The following is a 19,585-nucleotide window of genomic DNA, read 5'->3' as shown; positions in this document are numbered from 1 at the left end:
ACAGGCTACGTGCGCCTGCTCTCCTGCTGCTCCAGCAGAGCAGAGTCAGTGACCACACTCGGCACCTGTTGCAGAGTTTGGAAGGGTTCCAAAACACAGCCTCACGGGAGCAAAAACCAACCAACCCAACATGCAAGTCTTGGGTGGAGGAAGATGGATACAGTATCTAGGTGGATTTAGGAGAAAGGTCGGGCTAGCAGCACTAAAAACAAGGAATTTCATCTTTTCTGGAAGCTTTTAGCTCAGCCTCCTGGAGATTTCTTTGTTTGTGTAAATATTTCACACTTTGAGTTTAACAGAAAGTTGTTGCTTTTAATAAGCTGAGGTTGTGCTCAGATGGCACAAATAATCGGACTCAGGTTTTATTTTCATTAAAAGATGTATTTGTTCAGATAAGCCATGGGAAGATAGCTAGGTTGCAAGCATTATGGATTTCTGCGCTGGAACTCCCAAGTTTCACAATTTTCCTCAACATAAAACAAGGGGAAGAGGAAGGGCTACCTCCCTAATTTATCCTGGCTGTCTCTTTGCTGCCTCCTCCTCCTCTACCGGTTAGCGGCACGACTGGATTGCAAACCTGTGAGGTTTACCCTGCACTTCCCGCCTCCTCAGCCTCAGCCAGCTGCTCTCAACCCTGCTCATTTGAACCACCTGTGGAACGCTACAAACTCAGAGGCCTGGGCCCAGCTTCGCCCCTTGGAATTGGAATCTTGTGGCGAAGACTCGGGCATCTGTATTTTAAAAAGCTTCCCGGGGGCCTATACACACAGCCACCGACAATCCTGGAATCATTCCTCCAGTCCTGCCGATTCCACCTCCCCAGTCTCTCCAATCCATCCCTCGTGTTCCATTTCCATTGCCCCAAATTTGGGGATAGCCCTGATAATATATCTGGACGACAGAGACCGCTTCCCAACTCATCTTTTTTGCTTTTAGTCAATCCTCCAACTGCCACCAGATTTATTTTTCTAAAACACAGATTCAAACCTGTCGTCCCTCTGCTTTAAATCCTCCAATGGCTCCCCTCCGAATGAATGATGGAGCCTGTTTATTTCTTAGATGATGATGGAGAACAGCTGATCCTCATCCTAGGCAGGATCTGTCTCGGCTTAAAATGCTTTCTTTTTAAGCTTTTCTTTGAAAATAACTTAAGACTTGCAAGAAGATGTAAATGTAGATCAGAGTTCCTGTATATCCATCACCCAGCTTCCCCTAATAACTTCTTACATAGCCATAGTACATGATTAAAATGATGCAACTAAGGGGGGGCGCCCAGGTGGCGCAGTCGGTTAAGCGGCCAACTTGGGCTCAGGTCATGATCTCATGGTCTGTAGGGTTGAGCCCCGCATTGGGTTCCGTGCTGACAGCTCAGAGCCTGCAGCCTGCTTCGGATTCCCTGTCTCCCTCTCTCTCTGCCCCTCCCCCACTCATGCTCTCACTCTCTCCCTCTTTCTCTCTCTCTCAAAAATAAATAAACATTAAACAAATTAAAAAACCATGAAACTGACTTTGGTACACCATTATTAACTCAACCACAGGTCTTATTTGGATTTCTCCAGTTTTTACACATACTGTTTGTATGTGTCTGTGTGCATGTGCACATAGGATACTATGACATTTTATCACAAGCTAAATACAGTTTAAGAAGTATCTCTTTTTCTGTGTAGTAGTGGTTCTCAACTGTAGTCGCACATTAGAAGTTCCTGGGGGATGGGATGCCTGGGTGGCTCGGTCAGTGAAGCATACACCGTCAGTTCAGGTCATGATCTCGTGGTTCATGAGTTTGAGCCTCCCATCAGGCTCTGCACTGCCAGTGCTGAGCCCGCTTCAGATCCTCTCTTCCCCTGTTTCTGCCACTTCCCTGTGTTCTTTCTCTTTCTCAAAAATAAATAAACATAAAAAAAAAAAAGAAGTCAAGGGGGAGCTTTAAAAAAGTACCCATCTCAGACCCCACTGTAGACCATGCTTTCGGTCCAGCATTTCTCAGATTTTCATGTGCAGACAAATCAGTCGGGGATCTCGTAAAAATGCAGACTCCGATCTAGTGGGTCTGGGTGGAGCCTGGGATTCTGCAGTTCTAACAGGGTGCCAAGGGATGCCACTGCTGTTGCTGCTGCTGCGAGTCTGTGGACCACATTTGGAGTAGGCCACCCTGTTGCCAGACGCAGAGAATGAGAATCTATGGGTGTGAGACCTAGGCATGGTGGGTTTGAGTTCTTCCAATGATTCTGCCATGTAGCCAGGGTTGAGAACCACTGAGCCATGTGATGGAATTTGAACGATGGGTCACCCTTGGAGGTCACATAGTTCCAACTTCTATTTGAACCATTCTGGGTCATTTTCTTCTCCTCTGATGAGCCATCCAAATGCCAAGCAACCCTTGGAATTAAGGAATCCTCCTTTCTACATAACCCACACTGGTTTTCTGAGATTTAAAACTATCAGGTGCGAACTCTCTCAATTTGCCTTTAAGTTCCACTTCAGTTTCTTCTCTGTGCTGTTGCCCATCTTGAGACAAAAGGGAAGATGAGACTCTCAAACCAGAATTTTGCTAAAGAGATGGCTTCTGATTTGCTACCTAGTCTCTCTTCATTCACTTGTCACTTGCTCTCCACGCCCATAGGTATTAGACCAATGTTCACTTTCTTTAGCACTTGACAAGATTCACTTTCAGCTACTGACCTTGTTTTCTGTCTTGCAGAGAAAAACCTAAGCCATCAGATGGAAATTACCTTCAAATTCCTGCCACCATATCTATAAAAATATTCACATCTATATGTTTCTGTCCTCTTCTCCTGTGGAAATCAAGGTCATGACCCCTACTCTAAGATCCATTTCTTCCATTAGATTCTGGCTTTCCTTTCCTTCTTCCTAGTCTTGTTTATCTCCTCCAACATGTCTCTGTTTCTACTAGTTCCTTACCATGAGCTTTGAAATACGCTGATGTCTCTCCCATGTTAAAAAACAGGCCTCATTGACCCTACTTCACTTCCAGCTTCTGCCACATCTCCCCTTCTTTAAGGAGCTCTTTATATTTTCTGTCTCCAACCACACTTCAGAGAGTGATTCATGCTTGCTAACTTCATTTCCTCACCTCCCACTCACTCCTCAAACCACTCCAGACTAGACTCTATCCCAGCACTCAACCAAAACTCAACAATGACTTCTAAGCATGCAGATCCAATGGCTACTTTTTAGTCCTCACTTTCCTAAACTCCTAGCAGATACTCACAGTTAAGTCAATAATGTGGGGTCAAAGCAGTACTTTAAAAATATGTAAGATGGTTAAGCATGTTGAGCTCTTCAAAGGGAATCCAGTAGGCTCCATTGAAGCATGGGTGTGCTTTCTTCACTGCTGCATCCTCTACTACGTGCCTGGCAAACAAAGGTGGTCAATAAATATGTGTGATTTGACCTAAATTCTTCCTCTGCCATGATGAATTCCATGACATGACTTCTCCTCTCCTCCTACCTTAAAACCTGGCTTTCCTGTGTCCATCTAACTGACTCCTCCTACCTTTGCTTACCTTGTAAATCCGATATTAGTCAAGATTCTGTCTCTGGCACTTCTGATCTTTTCACATTCAAATGAACTCATCTTAGGCAGTGAATTCCATTGCCATGGTTTGGCTTGTCACCTTTATGCCGTCCTATCACTGGTTCACATCAATACCTCACCTCTCTTCCAGACTCCAGGTCTGTATTTCCATCTTCCTCCTAAAGATTTGCAAATCCATATTATGGCAATATTTCAACTGGTGTATATCCAACAGCAGAATCTTTTCCTCCAGATTTGTTCTTCCACCTGTTTCTTATTATCCTTAACAGCATCCTCCTCTTTCTCTTTACCCAGTTGGGAAACCTCTAGGCCAGTATCACCCTTTTCCCTTTGTTTCCTCACAGATCCAATGAACCTGGCGTCCTGTTGATTCTACCTCCCTATTTTAGGGATAATATTTTCAGTATGTTCTGAAGCATATTAGTTCCTTGGGATGTTATTAGGTGTCACAAAAAAGGTAAAAAGTATCCATGACCAAATAAACTTGAGAAATGCTGAACTGGACAGAGTTAAATAGATTTCTTTAAGAGTAACTTTTAAAAACCTTTGATATGCTAATGTGCAGCTAATGTGCATTCAATACAGGGGATCTGATACTGAGATACCATAAACATTGTTTCCCAAAGGTATTTAGTCACAGAACCCCCCCCCCCTTTTTTTTTTTTTTGCAACATCAAGGGAAACTTTCCTAAAACACGTTTTGGAAAATGGTGGCCTAATCTATCTCCTCTTTTCTTCTATAGCTATCCTACTAAAAGCCTCCTGCTTACATAAAACATTTCCCTGGGTGGAGGAGGGGATTTCTCTGTCGCCAATATCTTGCCGCTGCAACTTAACCCCTACACTTCTATGATCTATCCTTATAAAAATTGGATCATGACTCTCCTCAGAATATAAGACATCCTGCCCCTTCCTTCTAAGTCATCTGTATCCTCACCGATTTTCTGCCCGCTTGCCCTGTCAATGACAGAGGAAATGTTGAAGTCTCCAACTAGAATAGTGAGTTTGTCTCTTTCTCCTTTCAGTTCTATCTGTTCTATCATGTACTTTAATGCTCTGTTGTTAGGTGCAGACATGTTTAGCATCTAATGTCCTTTTGGAGAATCAATCCCTTTATCATTATATAATGCTCTCTTAATTCTTGATAATTTTCCTTGTTCTGAAGTCAGCCATATCTGAAATTAATATAGTTACTCCTGTATGTTGATTAGTGTTAACATGGTATAGCTTCCTCTATCCATTTAGTTTTAACCTCTCTAAGTCTTTATATTTAAAGTGGGTTTCTTATAGACAACATAGAGTTGGGTCTTGTTTTTTCTTAGTCCACTCTGACAGTCACTGTCTTTTAATCAGTACATTGATAGCATTCACATTTAAGGTAATTATTGATACAATTGGATTAATATGTACTGTGGTTGTAACTGCTCTCTATTTGTTTCCTTTGTTCTTTCTTTTCCCCCTTCTTTTTCTGTCTTATCTGGTTTTGATAATTAAGTGTTTTCTTTTTATCTCTTCCCTTGACATGTCAATTTTCCTTCTTTCTTTTTTTTTTTAATTTTTTTTTCAACGTTTTTTATTTATTTTTGGGACAGAGAGAGACAGAGCATGAACGGGGGAGGGGCAGAAAGAGGGAGACACAGAATCTGAAACAGGCTCCAGGCTCCGAGCCATCAGCCCAGAGCCTGACGCGGGGTTCGAACTCACAGACCGCAAGATCGTGACCTGGCTGAAGTCGGACGCTCAACTGACTGCGCCACCCAGGCGCCCCAATTTTACTTCTTTCAAAAAAAATGTTTAGTGGTTGCCCTAGTACTTACAACATCTATTTACACCTAATCTAAGTGCACCTTCAAATAATACTGTAATGCTGCATGTGTAGTATAGTTGGGTTATAAGAGAGTATTTTCAATTCCTCCCTCCTGTCCCTGGTGACATGGCTGACATTTATTCCACTTAATCTGTATGTTATAATCACATAATACATTGTTACTTTTATTGCTTTAAACAGTTATCTTTTAGATCAATTAAGAATAAGAAAACTAAAAAAAAAGAATAAGAAAACTAAAAAGATTTTATTTTACCTTTTATTCCTTTTTTAACATTCATATAATAGATCTGAGTTTTTGACCCATATAATTTTTCTTTTGCTTGAACAACATTCTTACGGGACAAGTCTGCAGGCAGTGAATTCTTTCACTTTTTGTCTGAGAAATTTTTTTTTTATATCTCCTGCACTTTGAAGCATAGTTTTGCTGGATATAGAATTTTAGGCTGGTGAGATTTTTTCCTTTCAACTCTTTATAAATATTTCATTGCACTGTCTTCCTGCTTGTGCGGTTTCTGATGAGAAGTCTGATGGAATTCTTATCCTTGTTTCTCTATGTGCACCGTGTTTCCCCCCAACCCCACTCCGGCCTGGCTCCTTCAAGATTTCCTCTTTGTTTTTGGTTTTCTGTGGTTTGAATATGATATGCCTAAGTGTATTTTTATGGGTACTTATCCCCTTGGTGCTGAGCTACCTGGATCTGTAGTTTTGTGTCCATCATTAATTTTGGAAAGTTCTTGGCCATTATTACTTTGAATATTTCCTCTGCTGCATTTTCTCTTGTCCTTTTGGCATTCTAATTGTGTGTATATTTTGATATTATCCTACAATTCTTGTATGTTCTGAGATGTTTTCACTCTTGTATCTCTTTGTGCTTCAGTTTGTGAAGTTTCTGTTACCTTGTACTCAAGCTCACTGATTCCTTCCTGGGCGGTGTTGAGCCTACTGTGAGTCCATCAAAACCATTCTTCATTTCTGCTACAGTTTCAGTTTCTAGCATTTCCTTGTGATTCATCCTGAGAGTTTCCATCTCTCTACTTATATCACTTATTTGTTCTTAATGTCTGCTTTTTCCATTAAAGCCCATAACATATTAATCATAGTTATTTTAAACTTCCTGTCTGATAATTCTAACATCTGTGTCATATCTGAGTATGGTACTGATGCTTCCTTTGTCTCTTTGGACTATATATTTTTTTCTTTTGGCATGCCATACAATTTTCTTTTCCAAATCTGGACATGTCTCAGTTAATATCACCTGAGGTAAACAGGCCTTTATAGTGAGGACTTATGTTACTCTAGAGGAGTTGGGATGTATTTCATGTTTGCTGTGAGTATATGTACCAAAAGCTTCAAACTCCCCCATCGTCATTGTTTTTGTTTATTCTCTTGACTTCGGGCTTCCCTGTGTACTCCTTCATAGAGAGAGTTTGTGTCTTGCAGCTATAATCCACTATTATACTGGAACCTTGTTGATATGGTAAGATTTAGGGACAGCAAATGCTATATAATCTCCTGATGAAATCTCAGTCTTTAAGTGGGCCTGTGTGTTTTGGGGCTGTGACTCTCACAAATATTTCTCCAGGGGTAAAGTTTTTTCCCCATCCCCTACTTCCTTCCCTGGTCTGTTTCCTTGACGTCCTGACACCTGTGAACTCTTTTCCCCCACTTAGGTGAGACAGAAAGGCTGAAGGGGGCTTCAGTGGGCAGGAACCTAGGACAAAGTTTCAGAATTGCTCTCTAGCAAAATCTTCTCTAGACAGTAGGCCTTTCTTATGGAGGAAACTGGGTGGTTTTCATCACAATGATTACTCTTCCACCTCTCCCTGATAGACCTTCACCTTGGAATCTGGTGGGGTTTCTGGAGGTGAAGCCCAAGAAAGTGTGGGCCTCCCAATTCCTCTCCCTTTAAAGACAGTGACCGCAGCTCCCGGGAGTCTCATGCTACTCTACACTCATGGTTCCATCGATTTGTCAAAATTACCATTTAAGTGTTTCTACCAGAGACTTCTGCTTCAGGTAAGCAGATTATGTCTATGTCTCTATGGATGTGTCTGCCTCTACAGATTTTGGGATGACAGTTTCCTTGTGACCTCAGTTCTTTGATATGTCCAAGAGAAGTCATTGATTTTCAGTTTGTCTATGTTTTTCTTTGTGTAAGGGTGGGAGGGACCACTTCCAAACTCTTTACATGTTGAAGCTGATACTGCAGGATTTTCCCCCACCCCGCCCTTACTCTGATACTGATAGAAATACTGCCTCAAGGCCATCAGACACGGGGGCCACGCCTCACTCATGTATTTCTGTATTTCATGGCGGCAGTCTGGTGTAGTTGTTTTTAAATGATGATTTAGAAGCCGGTCCTGTGTTTGAATCTTTATTCCACTGCTTATTAATTAAGCCCTATGATGTATCAGTTATTTATCTGTGAAAAGCAGTACTGTTGACTAGAACTTTCTCTGATGATGAAAATATTATTTACCTGTTCTGTCCATTACAGGCACGTGTGGCTATTGAGCATTTGAAAAGTGGCTATTGCAACTGAGAGAATGAATTTTTAATTTTGTTAATTTAAATTTAAATCAAATAGCTACACATGGCTAGTGGCTTCTGAATTGGACAGTGCGGGTTTAAGGCTTTAGAAGTATAAACAGTGGATGAACAGATATGCTATTTTTTAATTTTCCTTGGGTCATTCAAAGTGAAAATAGAGACAGATGTAATATTACACTATCTGGGAGTCTAAGGCCATGTCAGCAAAGCTTTTGGTTAATGAAAGGTAGTCACGGACCCTACGGGCACTTTTTACAAAAGGAGATGGTGATGTGAAACATGTGAATTGATTCTGGTGCTTGTTCTTTTCCCTTGGGAATCCTCAGAGGCTTGTTCTCTTGCTCTGGACAAACATGCATTCATTGCAGATACTCTGCAATTTGTGTGGCTTTAGGCACTTTGCACTTTATGAATTTTGTTTACATATGTATCTCCTTTTATCTTCTTACCCCGTGATGATATTGCTGGTCCCCTTTTATGGGGGAGGAAATCGAGACCCCAGATAGGTTAAGTGACTTGATCAAGGACACATTAATGGTTCACAGCCTCAAACCCAGAACTTCGGGGCTCTGAAATACTTATTTCCACTATGCCCAAACCAGCACTTACTGAACTTCACTCCAGTTCTACTTTACCTCTCTTTAACATCACTGACGTCAGACAGTAGTTGAAACTGAACATTAGCTGCCAGGGCCCTCGCTGCGGACACCTCACCTCTGGCAACCACAGAGCTGGGTCCTGGTCTCAAAAATGCAACGTGCAGCTCCTCTGTGTACCCACTGCACCTTCTGGTTTGATGTAAAGAGACTTTCTACAAAGGCAAATGGCAGGTCACCCTGTGTGGGAAGTCTTTGGGAGAAATTCTGGAAGCCTTGGCAATCGCACAGTGATGGTAGCAACAACATCCACAGTGTAGATGTGTGTGTGGGTAGGGAGCTTATCTCTCCCCCATTCCATCTTAGAGCGTCCTTTCTTCTGTTCAGCCATCTTCTTCTAGCCTCCAGCCCCCGGAGACAGGCAGTAGAGCCGGCCCCTCTGCCCAATATGCTCGCCTTGAACTGCAGACTTAAAAGGGTTGGACTTACGTAGTTCCCTTTGCACAACAGCTGTTACACTCTCGTTCAGAATTAACTGCTGGGCAAATATATTTTGCACCCTGCCTATATATGTGGACCAAGTTCTACACAGAGGGAGACTGTAGTTTTGGAATTAGACCTGGCAGCTAATTACTAAGATGCATTATAGAAGCGGCTCTCAAAGTGTGTTCCCTGGACCGGCAGGAACAGCATCATCTTGGGAACCTGTTAGAAATGCAAATCCTCAGGCCCCACCTCAGACCTATAGAATCAGAAACTCTGGGGGTGAGACCCAAAATCTGTGTTTGGACAAGCCCTCCAGGGGAGATCCGCTCAAGCTGGAGAAGCACTGTTTTACAGAATGGAGGCAATTAAATGGCCCTGAGTAATTAGTCAGAATACACAAAGGTTTCTCCCAAGCCACCGCTCTTGTCAGTGTGGTCCTCAGACCAGCAGCTGCAGTGGCCCTGGGAGCTTGTTAGAAGTGTGGAACTCAGGGCTGCTGTCCCAGACCTACACCGAATGAGAATATGCATGTTCATAAAATTCCCAGGAAATTCGAAAGCATATTCAAATTTGAGAAGGACTGCTAATTGTCACTTACACTGAGGTTCGTTCCATTTGAAGAGTTCAGGCATAGAGAACCAGGGAGGCAGGGGAATTTTCTTTGCTGGATTTGATTTTGATCCTAAATAATTATAGATTTCTTTTATAACCCCATAAAAAGAAATTTTAGAAAGGAGAAGGTGGGGGAAATGCATTGACCTAAATGATTAAAACCACCAGTCAGCAAAATTTTACATTTCACAGTTTCAAAGGGCTTTACGATGATCACTCTGCCTGGTTCTCCTGATCTCTGACAATTCCGGACACACTTTCCCTTTGAAGTGCTTGCAGATCTCCTTATGTCGGTGAGATTTCTCAGGGAAACACTCTAGTCATGTAAATTAACTCTCACCGAAATTGCTGGAGAATCCCTGTCTGGCTTGCTGTGAGGAGTGGTGAAGGAAACCTTCCAACAGGGGCCCGTGGCCTCCCAGAGCTTTTAATTCCAAAGACACTTCCCTGGGCAGCAAGTGAAGGCTTCCTTTGTGTGTGAAGCCCTGTCGAGCGGGAAGATGAGGTTCTGAACTCTGAGGAAGCATCTTGATGAGGCAAAATGCAATCCAGCCGTCCGTCCCCCGACCCTCCCCCCCCCCCCCGACCCCTGCCAACAGCTCTGCCTTCCTAGGAACTTAAGAGCTGCATGTTCAGCAGTAGGACGACGCCAGTCATCTGTTGAGACTCAGAGTCATTAGAGACCAACACATTGCCAATTCTAGTATTAAGAACGTAGACTGAGCACCCATTATTGCCTGGCGGATCAAAGACGAAAATGCTTACATGTGTATGTACTCAACAGGCAGTGATGGCTCTGGAAGCGCTGGCACACATGAAGGGATAACAGTCATTTTCAAGGCCAAGAGCAGAAATGTTAATCCACCCAGAGGAAGGGCGTGGTCACGCAGTGCCATCACATACCTTGTCTCGGTGCATCCTTACATAGGTGGGTGATGTTACAGTCAATGCACAGGAGGAACCTGCTTCTCAGGGAGTTAGGCAACTAACTCAAAGTCACATACTTAGGAAAACTGGGACTTGAGCTTGGCTTTTCTGACCCCAAATCCAGTATTCTGTTCACAACAGTGAAGTTTGAGCCTTGCTGCTCAAAGTGCGCTCTACTGACCCCCAGCATCACCTGAGAGCTCATTAGAGATCCAGAATTTGGTGGGGGGGGGGCCTCCCCAGGCTGAATCAGAATCTGTATTTTCACAGGATGTCCAGGTGATGTGTGGGCACATGAAAGAGTCCAAGAGCCAGTAATCTTTTACTCAGTACAAGCACCTGCCTAGATGCCGAACCAAAGCAAGAACCAAAACAAAAGGCAATAATGCAGGCCTCACAAAACTAAGGTACTGAGTATCACAAAGATTTTGGGGGGCACTTCTAGTGATAGTTCTCTAGCAGAGATGCATTTTTCCCCCTTGAGACAATTAGGCAGAGTTGGCACAGCTGTGGTATTTGGCAAAGTCATGGAGCCAAATGCCCATGGAAAATGGGCAAAGGAATCTCACCTTCAATGCTGAGAAATTAGCAGTTCTAGTGTGACCAAAATAAATCAATAGGGAAGGAAGAGCACATTTTCCATTCTACAAGCCATCAACCAGCAATAATTTATCAACTACCTGCCGCATACTCCACATTGTGGTAGGCTCTGGGAGAAATTTAGGAGTAGGAGACCTTGTTCCTGCCCTTGAAGAGCTTCCAATCTTGTTCAAGAGAAAGTATCACGTGACAATAGAGCAAATTATATAATAATGTATAGTTAAGCATTAAGGAATGTGGATATGGCCGAAAGCCAGATAGATTTAAGGAAGGGAAGGAGCCACGAATGTGGGAAGGTCTCATAAAGTAGGAGGCAGGTGAGTTGGACCCAAAGTAAGGAATGAATGCATTTCTAGGGAGGAGAGCAACAGGTCCATGTGTGGAGGTGGAGGTATGAGAAGCAGGCTGCGGACTTCTCTAGGACTCACAGAGGGAAGGGGGGCTGGATCCAGGCCACTCAGACCTGGGGGTTTAGCACAGAAAACCCCAAGTCCTCGTGGTGTCCCGGCCCTGTTGGGAATCATCTTTATTGCCATCCAGTGGCAGAACTGAAATCCTTAAAATGGCAGTGGATCAAATCGAATTCAAGAATAATGAAACGTCTACGCTGGATCATTCTTGTCTGTAAACTTCATGGAGATGGGGTCATGGCCATTTTGTTGAGTGAAGGGATGAACATTCCTGAGGAATGTGAGCCCTAAGCCCTGAGATGTATAACTCTAGATGGGTGTGAGACATCTTGGGGCAGATGCTCTTAGGGACCCATCCCTACCCTCTCAGCTCACGCTCCTGTGAGAGGACATGCCAAGTCCTCTCGCTCTGAACACCTACGACTCTTTGCCTGAGGCTTTTATAAAACAACAATTCTGTTACAGGGACACATATGGAATCTGGAATTGTCAAACCCTTATTTAGTGCCCCCGGATATTGGGGAATGAATATCCGGCTTCTTCTTCCACAGGTGGGATAGTTTGGACATGTGCTCTACAGTGTCCCCCAGAGTTCCCCAGTGACATGGGGCCCCAGATGCCCACAGTGGACACTTGGCTCCTGTGACTGGCTGCCTGCTTCTCCATTTCCTGTCCCCACTTTCTTGCCGAGATTTTTGGGTATCACCTTCCCAGGTACCTGCTTGCATTAAAATCCTCATCTCGACCATACTCGGAGCCCACAAGTTCAACTTTAAGTGGAAGACCTAACAGTGGGGATCTTTGAAAATACCAGAAACAATATTCTCAAGAGGATTTCTTAGAGAGCAAGAAGATAAAAATAGCCTCCCGGTTCCCTCATTGCCTCCTTTGGTTCAAAATATGAATTCTGAAGTTGAAGGCATGACACATTATTCAGGGCTTCCCATATAAAATAACAACTGGTGTTGATTTCCCTTTTTTTTTTTTTTTTGGTCTCTTAAAGGTTAGAGATTACTCACCTCCCCTGCTGGTCATTAAATCAGTCTGGCAGGACTCCTCGGAAGTTCTGTGGCCTTCCGGGCATGTGGCGGCAGACAGGCCTGCTTGCTGTGATGTGCTACCAAGCAGGTGACTTCAAAGGTCTGCGTCAAGCCTCTCTTGAGTATCACTTGGGGCTCACACTGAGCCCCAAAGTCAGGTACCAGATGGCGCATCTCACCATCTCACTGAGTCAGAGTTGACCAGATCCCTAGCACCGTGTACCTCCCTAGCTCCTGTGCCAAGGGGTGCTGCCCCCTCTCAGGCAGGGAAGAACAAATTTCTTTCAGCTTGCTTCTCCTTCCCTCGGGCTTTGTAAGGAATCACCAGTTAGATGCTCAGCTGTTCTGTGAGGTTCAGAAGTGTGCTGAGTCTTGAGCAGTTTGGTTTTGGTGTTAAGATTTGAAAATCATGCTTCTCTTACTCTAATAGAGCATCTGTTAAGATACTAGGAGTCACTAAAAAGGTGGCCTTCCTCTCACACTACTGCTTTAGTTTTACATTTCAGTTTAAATGAACACTTTACCCAGATTTGTCCCAAGTGCTTATCCACATGGGGAAGTAAGAGACTGCTCCCCAAATCTCGAAGAGACAAGCCGGGTAGGCATTTGAGAATACTATTTGCACCACGGAAATGTGCTCAGGAGGCAGACAACCTGAGAAGAATACTGTGCCTGGATGATTGGGATGCACACCTATGAAGTGAAAGGAGAATGAATAGTGATCTCTCTCTCTCCCGAATTTTCCCCTAGTGCAAAGATAAAATGCAAAAGGCAATTGGCTGGCCCAGCAGATGCATACACGTTGCCCTTTCAGGCTTGTGCTCAATCTTTTCTAAGACTATCTGCCAATAGAATAACTCACTGGAGGACCCGGGCTGCTCGAGTCGTCAGAGCACCTGTCACCAGGAAAAGCGCCCTGAGATGCAAGAGCAGATTCCAGCACCAGCATCTGCACAGACGCCCTTGAAGGTGGCCTCCAAACCCAAGGCTCTTTGGTCCACTGTTCCTCGGGGGCGAGCTCTTTCTTTTTTCATTTAATGTTCAGCAAAGCCAGGCAGATGGACCAGGCAACAAGGCATTGCCTTGTGCCTCCTCAGCAGGCCACCGCTCACAGGGAGGTCTCACACACTGTCAGGAGGAGGCCGGCCTTGTGGGTGACTGCTGCTGACGGCGGGTCAGGCCTGCCGACATCGACGGCCACGCTGACAAGCCTCAGCTTTGCCATCCCAGCAGTTGGACTGCATTCAGTTCCTCGGGTCCTGCTATGGCAAGATTTAGACCATAAAGGACAGAGGTGTGAGACACAGCAGGAGAACCGCATCTTGAGGAAGGTTACCCTGCACAATCTGATCTGTGCCCAACTGCACAAAAAGAGCATCTCCTCAGAGGTGGTAGTATTTGTCCCCGGCCCAAGTTCTGTAACATATGAACTTCTTGTTGGCATTCTTTTATTCTGTGTACTCAGTGCAGCTGGGGAAAAAATAAAACCCTAAGAAAGCAAGAGAAACACAAATGAACCTCTTCAAGCAGGGCTGGGGCCAGATAATTCTTAGCTGAGGGGTGCTGTCCTGTACGTACGGGATGTTTAACAGCATCTGTGACCTCCACCCACTAGATGCCAGCAGCAACTCACCCCCAGATGTGACAGTTAAAAATGTCTCCAGCCATTGCCAAGTGTCCCCTGGGGGAAGGGGTGAGACCCACTGCCTTCCAGGCTATTTAATAGTGTTAACTTCCTGTAATTGTCCCAGTAAAGGGGCTTGGAATACAGTACGGGAACTTCTTCACGTAAAAGACCAAAGAGTAAATATTTGTAGGCTTTGAGAGCCTCATGCCATCTCTGCCTCATATTCTTTGTTTTTATCTTGTTCTGTTACAATCTTTTAAAAACATAAAAACTCCTTCTGACCTCAAAGCTAGGTTGGAATGTGCCGATCCTTAGCCTATATACAGAGAGTGATGATGGCAGTTCCCACAATGATTGCAAGTGCTGAGGCAGTATTTGGAAACACTGGGGTCTGGATACTGCTACAATGTGTTCATGACCCTAACCTAGCAGTTATGCTGCCCTTCTTGGGAAGCCTGAAGTAATTAATCCCAAATTAAATTCTCTGAATCTTGTTTTGCAACCTAGTTCTATTTAATGTATTCAAACGTGAGAAGTTTAAATGAAATAGAAAGTCAACATTTGAACAAAGTGAGATTCCCCAATAAGTGGAAGAATGTCTGCATGGTGAGGATGTGTCCTTCCATTGGTTTGGAATAAACTATCCTGTGAGGGTCCTTCGAAGAGGACGGTGTACAAAGGAAATGCCCCCACACAATTCCCAAACTGAAATACGTTTTAATAGGACTACAGAGGTTATCCAGGAAGGAAGAATCCTGGAAAAAGAAAGGACTAGAAACTGCTTGTAGAGCCGTAAACATTTTAAAAATGTCATTGTGAAAATGCATGTCAAAGTAGTTTCTGTGGAATTTTCTTTACCCATCACATAAGTGTCTGAGTAAACTAGGGCAAGTGCATTTGACAAGTTGTTTCTTGAGGGTTTACTATGTGCCAGGAACTGTGTGAGGCATTGGATTTGAATCCACCTGGACAGTTGAACGGTGCTCACATAGGAAATAGCTTCATCCAATCATCCAGGGATTTTTCCAGTAAAACATTTTAGATTTCTGTCTTTGTGCATTGCTAATTCCAAGTATCTTATGCTTTACTTTGGGCATTTAGAGTTTCTATATGTGGATTTTCACTGACACCAGACAGAATCAGTTAAGAAAATGTCCTTATTATCCAGTTACTACTGTTACGACAACACTATGAGATGGGCGTGAGACTTTAGTCAAGTATAGTTCATTTGGGTTTTAAAAATGTACATTTAAATCATTCAAGTAGTTTATCATATGCGAGGCAGTACATTATAGTGAAGAGTACTGGTCTGGGAGTCAAAACCCTGTCCTGCCCTGATTCTGTCCTTGTCTTCTTCCATGGATAAGTGAGTTAATTTCTATGGCGATTTCTCATCTGTAAAATGGGATCATAGCACTTATACCCTAAGGTGTTTACTGTATTTATATGTTTATACATATACATTATAAGTTATATACGTTGATACATATACATTTATAAGTTATAGAGTGCTATAAGTTATAGAGTGCTATAAAGGTCATGTCACTATTATAAGCACTGGGTTAAACAGGTTCTTCCTTCTACATGGATGATTCTGGAATAAATCAAGCACTGTCTTGGTCACACCCCAGGTCAATTACCAACAAGACTTTACACTTCATTTTCAGCGATCAAGAAGAAACATATTTATGAAAGCTCATGAGGCACTCCTCTGAAATTTGCTCTGAGATGAACATCATGAATTTTCTGTTTAAATATAATAATGAGCTAAATTTAATCTTCTAGTGAAACGAAGACATTTAAAGACATTCAGAAATTAATGGTTGATCCTTTACCAGCACCATCAGGCCCCACCCACCTACACCCCAAACTACATCTTGGCCCCAGAGACTTCAGAGGAAACCACTGCTAGGGATGGTCACCCTTGTCATAGTTTGGGGTCAAAATCTACGCTGCAGACCCAGAGTGTGGCAACCATGTCACTTGCACAAATTTGAGAAAGCTCCTCCAAATGAGATAGGCTGGATTTTCAAATGTGGGTTTGTTTTTTTTTTTTTTTTTTTTGGTGATACTCTGAAGTATATTTAAAAAAAAATCAACCTGGGTTTTCACTTTTTGTCATCATCCCTCTTCTATTTTTGGTCAAAAGTAGCTGGACTAATAGCCTGAGAAGAAGGCTCTCCTTCGTTACATGGGTACAACCGCAGAGTACTATGAGGAGTAAGTGACACAGCCCTGCAACATACGTCCTCCGGTTTCATAATGGGGCCTGCGAAAGCCTTTATAAAGCCCTGCTTATGCTTTGTCCACTTCATTTCAAATGTGATGCCATTCAATGGGCAGGAGCCGGATGGCGTTGTGTGCAGTGTGAGCTGTCAGGGCCGTCCTTGATGCCAGCAGCAAAGTATCAGGATAACACTAGTATGGGCAGAAACAGTGACACTTTCACTCTTAACACCTTTTGTAAAGGACAAATCTTCATCATGTCTCTAATGGAAAGAAAAAAAAATAATGATAAGTGCTCATTCCCACACTTTCTATTTCCATGACTACTGGAGGTCCATTTTTCTGTGCCCAGCTCCATACCTACCCGCTATAGGAGTTGGATGTAGAAAGAAAAAAAAAGGATATATACAATTGAAGGCAATTCCCTCAGTTTCCTAGGTTTGAGTTTTTATAAACTATGTGAATTCATTTGACCAGACAGCCATCAGCTAGAAATGGCTTCTGACCACTATTTGACTTGGTTTTGATTTTCCCCAGACACCTAGCACATGAAAAACCATCTTGAACCTGAAAACAATTCACTGATAAGACCACTGTCCTTTAAAGTTGCCCTTTAGCCACGGAGGCAAAGACAGCCTCCCTCTCTCTCCAGTCCCAACTTTGTCAGACAATACAGTTTTCTGTCCTGAACAGATCAAAATCAAATAGGAGAGAAACAATCCTGTTGAAAAGAGATCTGATGTGCCTGTTGGTGTCTCATTAACCTTGAGAGTGAATGTAACTGGTGACTGCCCGTCACAGTGGCGTGACGGTTTGTTGGGAGGGGGGGAAGCCAGTGGAAACATCATCTGGGGGGGGGATACAGAGAGAAACATCTTTTACTAGATCATATATCAAAACATGGGGCAGCTTTCCAACTGTCGGGACTGGCTAAGTTATAGTTTCTTTAAACCTGCAATGAAACTATTACGCGTTTTCTTGGGCAAGCATTTGGAGCAGTATTGTTCTGTGTGTCATATTATGTTCACTGAAGTACTGGCACACACAAAAAAAAACACTTCAATGTTGGAAGCATGATCATAAGAAAAGCAAATATTTCCGGACTACTGTTACTAAGGTTCTGTGATGATGTGTGTGCCATTAAAAATGTCACAAGCCACCCAACGTGGGAAGGTCCTGATTCCATTGAGTCCCTAGTCGCATTCCCCTCGTTACTAATTGCTGATTGATAACACATCAACAGATGGAGGAAGGAAAATAACATAGAAAAATTAGCTGGTCTCCAGGGATAAAGGGTTACCTATAGAGGAAAAGAGGAGAGAGTTCCCCAGGTTCACTGGTTGACTCCCCTTGGCATAAATAGATTAGAAATCTAACCGGCCGATAATCCCAAATCTGGACCCGAGCCCCTCACAAAACCAGCACCTTTCCTGCCTCTGCCCCAGGGCTCTGGCTGCGACCGGTTCCTGCCGGCCCTCTGCAGAGGGGCATCTTAAGTAAACAAGCCCCATAATCCCCACCAGGGGCTTGTATGGAACCTTCTCACCTCTTTTTTGCTTTTCTCTGGGAAGGTCTCCACTTTTCCATCTCTAGTCCTCACTCCTCTGCTTTTCTTAGGAACTTCCTGAAAGTTACCACCATTAACCTCACTTTTCACATCAAATTCCCACCTCGGGCTGACGGCACAACCTGTTTCCACCAGTGTCACCCTCTACCCAGCTGCTGAGTTTCCTGTGCTCTTCTTAGAGCCACACAGCCTGGCTTCTGTCCTCCCCCTTCTGCCTCTGCCCCTCATCCTCAGGCCCAAATGCACCCAAATAAAAGTGGATTAATCGAATCTCTATTTTCCCAAAGAAGTTCCTGCTTTTCGAAAGAGGGGAGCTACTGTGAAAGACGAAATAACTGCGAATTACAGACATCATTTCCTACCCCAGAAGACAGAGATGGCCACCTCGCTCTGGGGAAGAGGGCGGAAGGGCAGCCCCATGTCCTCGCCAGGGAGCATACTTCCTTCTGGGTGGGTACGAGGCATTTTCATCAGCATCCCGCCTCACATTCCTTTGCCCCCTCCCGGCCCCTGCAAGCAGCCTTTCCCACACCATTCCGAAGGCCAGAGGAAGGGAGAAAAGAATGGGAGAGGGGACTCTGAATCGCCTCCAAGCATAATACTTTGTTTTCAAGTAGCAGGACTTTCCAGAATGTCTCCTCTTGTTCGGTTCCTTCCTGGCCGTTACCCCCAAGCCTCCCCACCCCCAAGACCACTGCAACCAAAACAAGCGCACCGACCACAGCACCGTGGCTGCCGCCGCCCCAACTGTTGCAGCAGCTGCCGGGGTGGCGGCGACAGTGGCGAGGGCAGGGCCGGGCCCGGACCCGGACCCGGACGCTCCCCGCCCAGGAGGCTAGGAGGCTCCGGGCGGCCTCCGAGGGGCACGCGGTGCAGGGGAGCCCCTGCGGCAGCCGCCTGGGATGGTAGAGGCGGCGCTCTCAGCCCGGACCCCCGCGCAGAGCCAGCCCAGCCGCGCCAGCGGCACGGGCGGGAGGCTGCCCGCGCCCGCCCCTCTCTCACCTTTAAGATCAGGTCAGTGTGATGCTGGTCCAGCATGTTGGCTTTCTGGAAGGAGGTGACGATGACCCGGCCGTAGCGCCCGGGGGTCTGCAGGTCCGAGTAGAGTCGGTGTTTGGAGCGGTTGACCGGGAAGAGGCTGTTGACGAGGTTGCGCTCGATCTTGGCGAGGCTGTGCTGGGGCGCCAGCAGGTGCTCCACGCTCTCCTCGACCTGGTAGCGGCTGAAGCTGGCGCCGAGCAGGATGGAGATGAGCACGGGCGCCGAGGCGAAGAAGACCGGGTGACTGGCAATGAAGTGGCCGAGCCGGGAGAAACACGTCCTCAAGCCCCTGTGCAGAACCTGCCGCAGCATCCTAGAGCAGAGCGGGCGCGGGAGGAGGGCGAGGCGCACGCTCGGCGCGGGCTCGGGCGGCGGCGGCGGCGGCGGCGGCGGTGGTGGCGCCCGCGGCGGCGGAGGCGAGACCCGGAGCTCTCCCGGAGGCGAGACCCGGGGCTCTCCCGGAGCCGCGGCGCCACCATCGGGGAGTCCCGCGCCGCGCCTCGGGAGGGTCCCCTC

The 19,585-nt window shown here is 45.0% G+C and overlaps 1 protein-coding gene across 1 annotated transcript in view; it reads right to left on the bottom strand.

Moving 5' to 3' along the window:
- Positions 1–19,408, bottom strand: part of PTCHD1 (patched domain containing 1) — a 50,541-nt gene extending 31,133 nt beyond the window's left edge. The window contains exon 1 of the mRNA XM_049643605.1: positions 19,031–19,408. Within this exon, the coding sequence (XP_049499562.1) occupies positions 19,031–19,381 (351 nt within the window). The 5' untranslated portion in view covers positions 19,382–19,408. The remainder of the gene's footprint in view (positions 1–19,030) is intronic.
- Positions 19,409–19,585: the final 177 nt, after the last annotated feature.

This window comes from Panthera uncia, chromosome X, assembly GCF_023721935.1.
Source record: "Panthera uncia isolate 11264 chromosome X, Puncia_PCG_1.0, whole genome shotgun sequence".
Lineage (NCBI taxonomy): Eukaryota > Metazoa > Chordata > Mammalia > Carnivora > Felidae > Panthera > Panthera uncia.
Note: the sequence above shows the minus strand (reverse complement) of the source record. Positions and strands in the feature narration are given on the sequence as shown.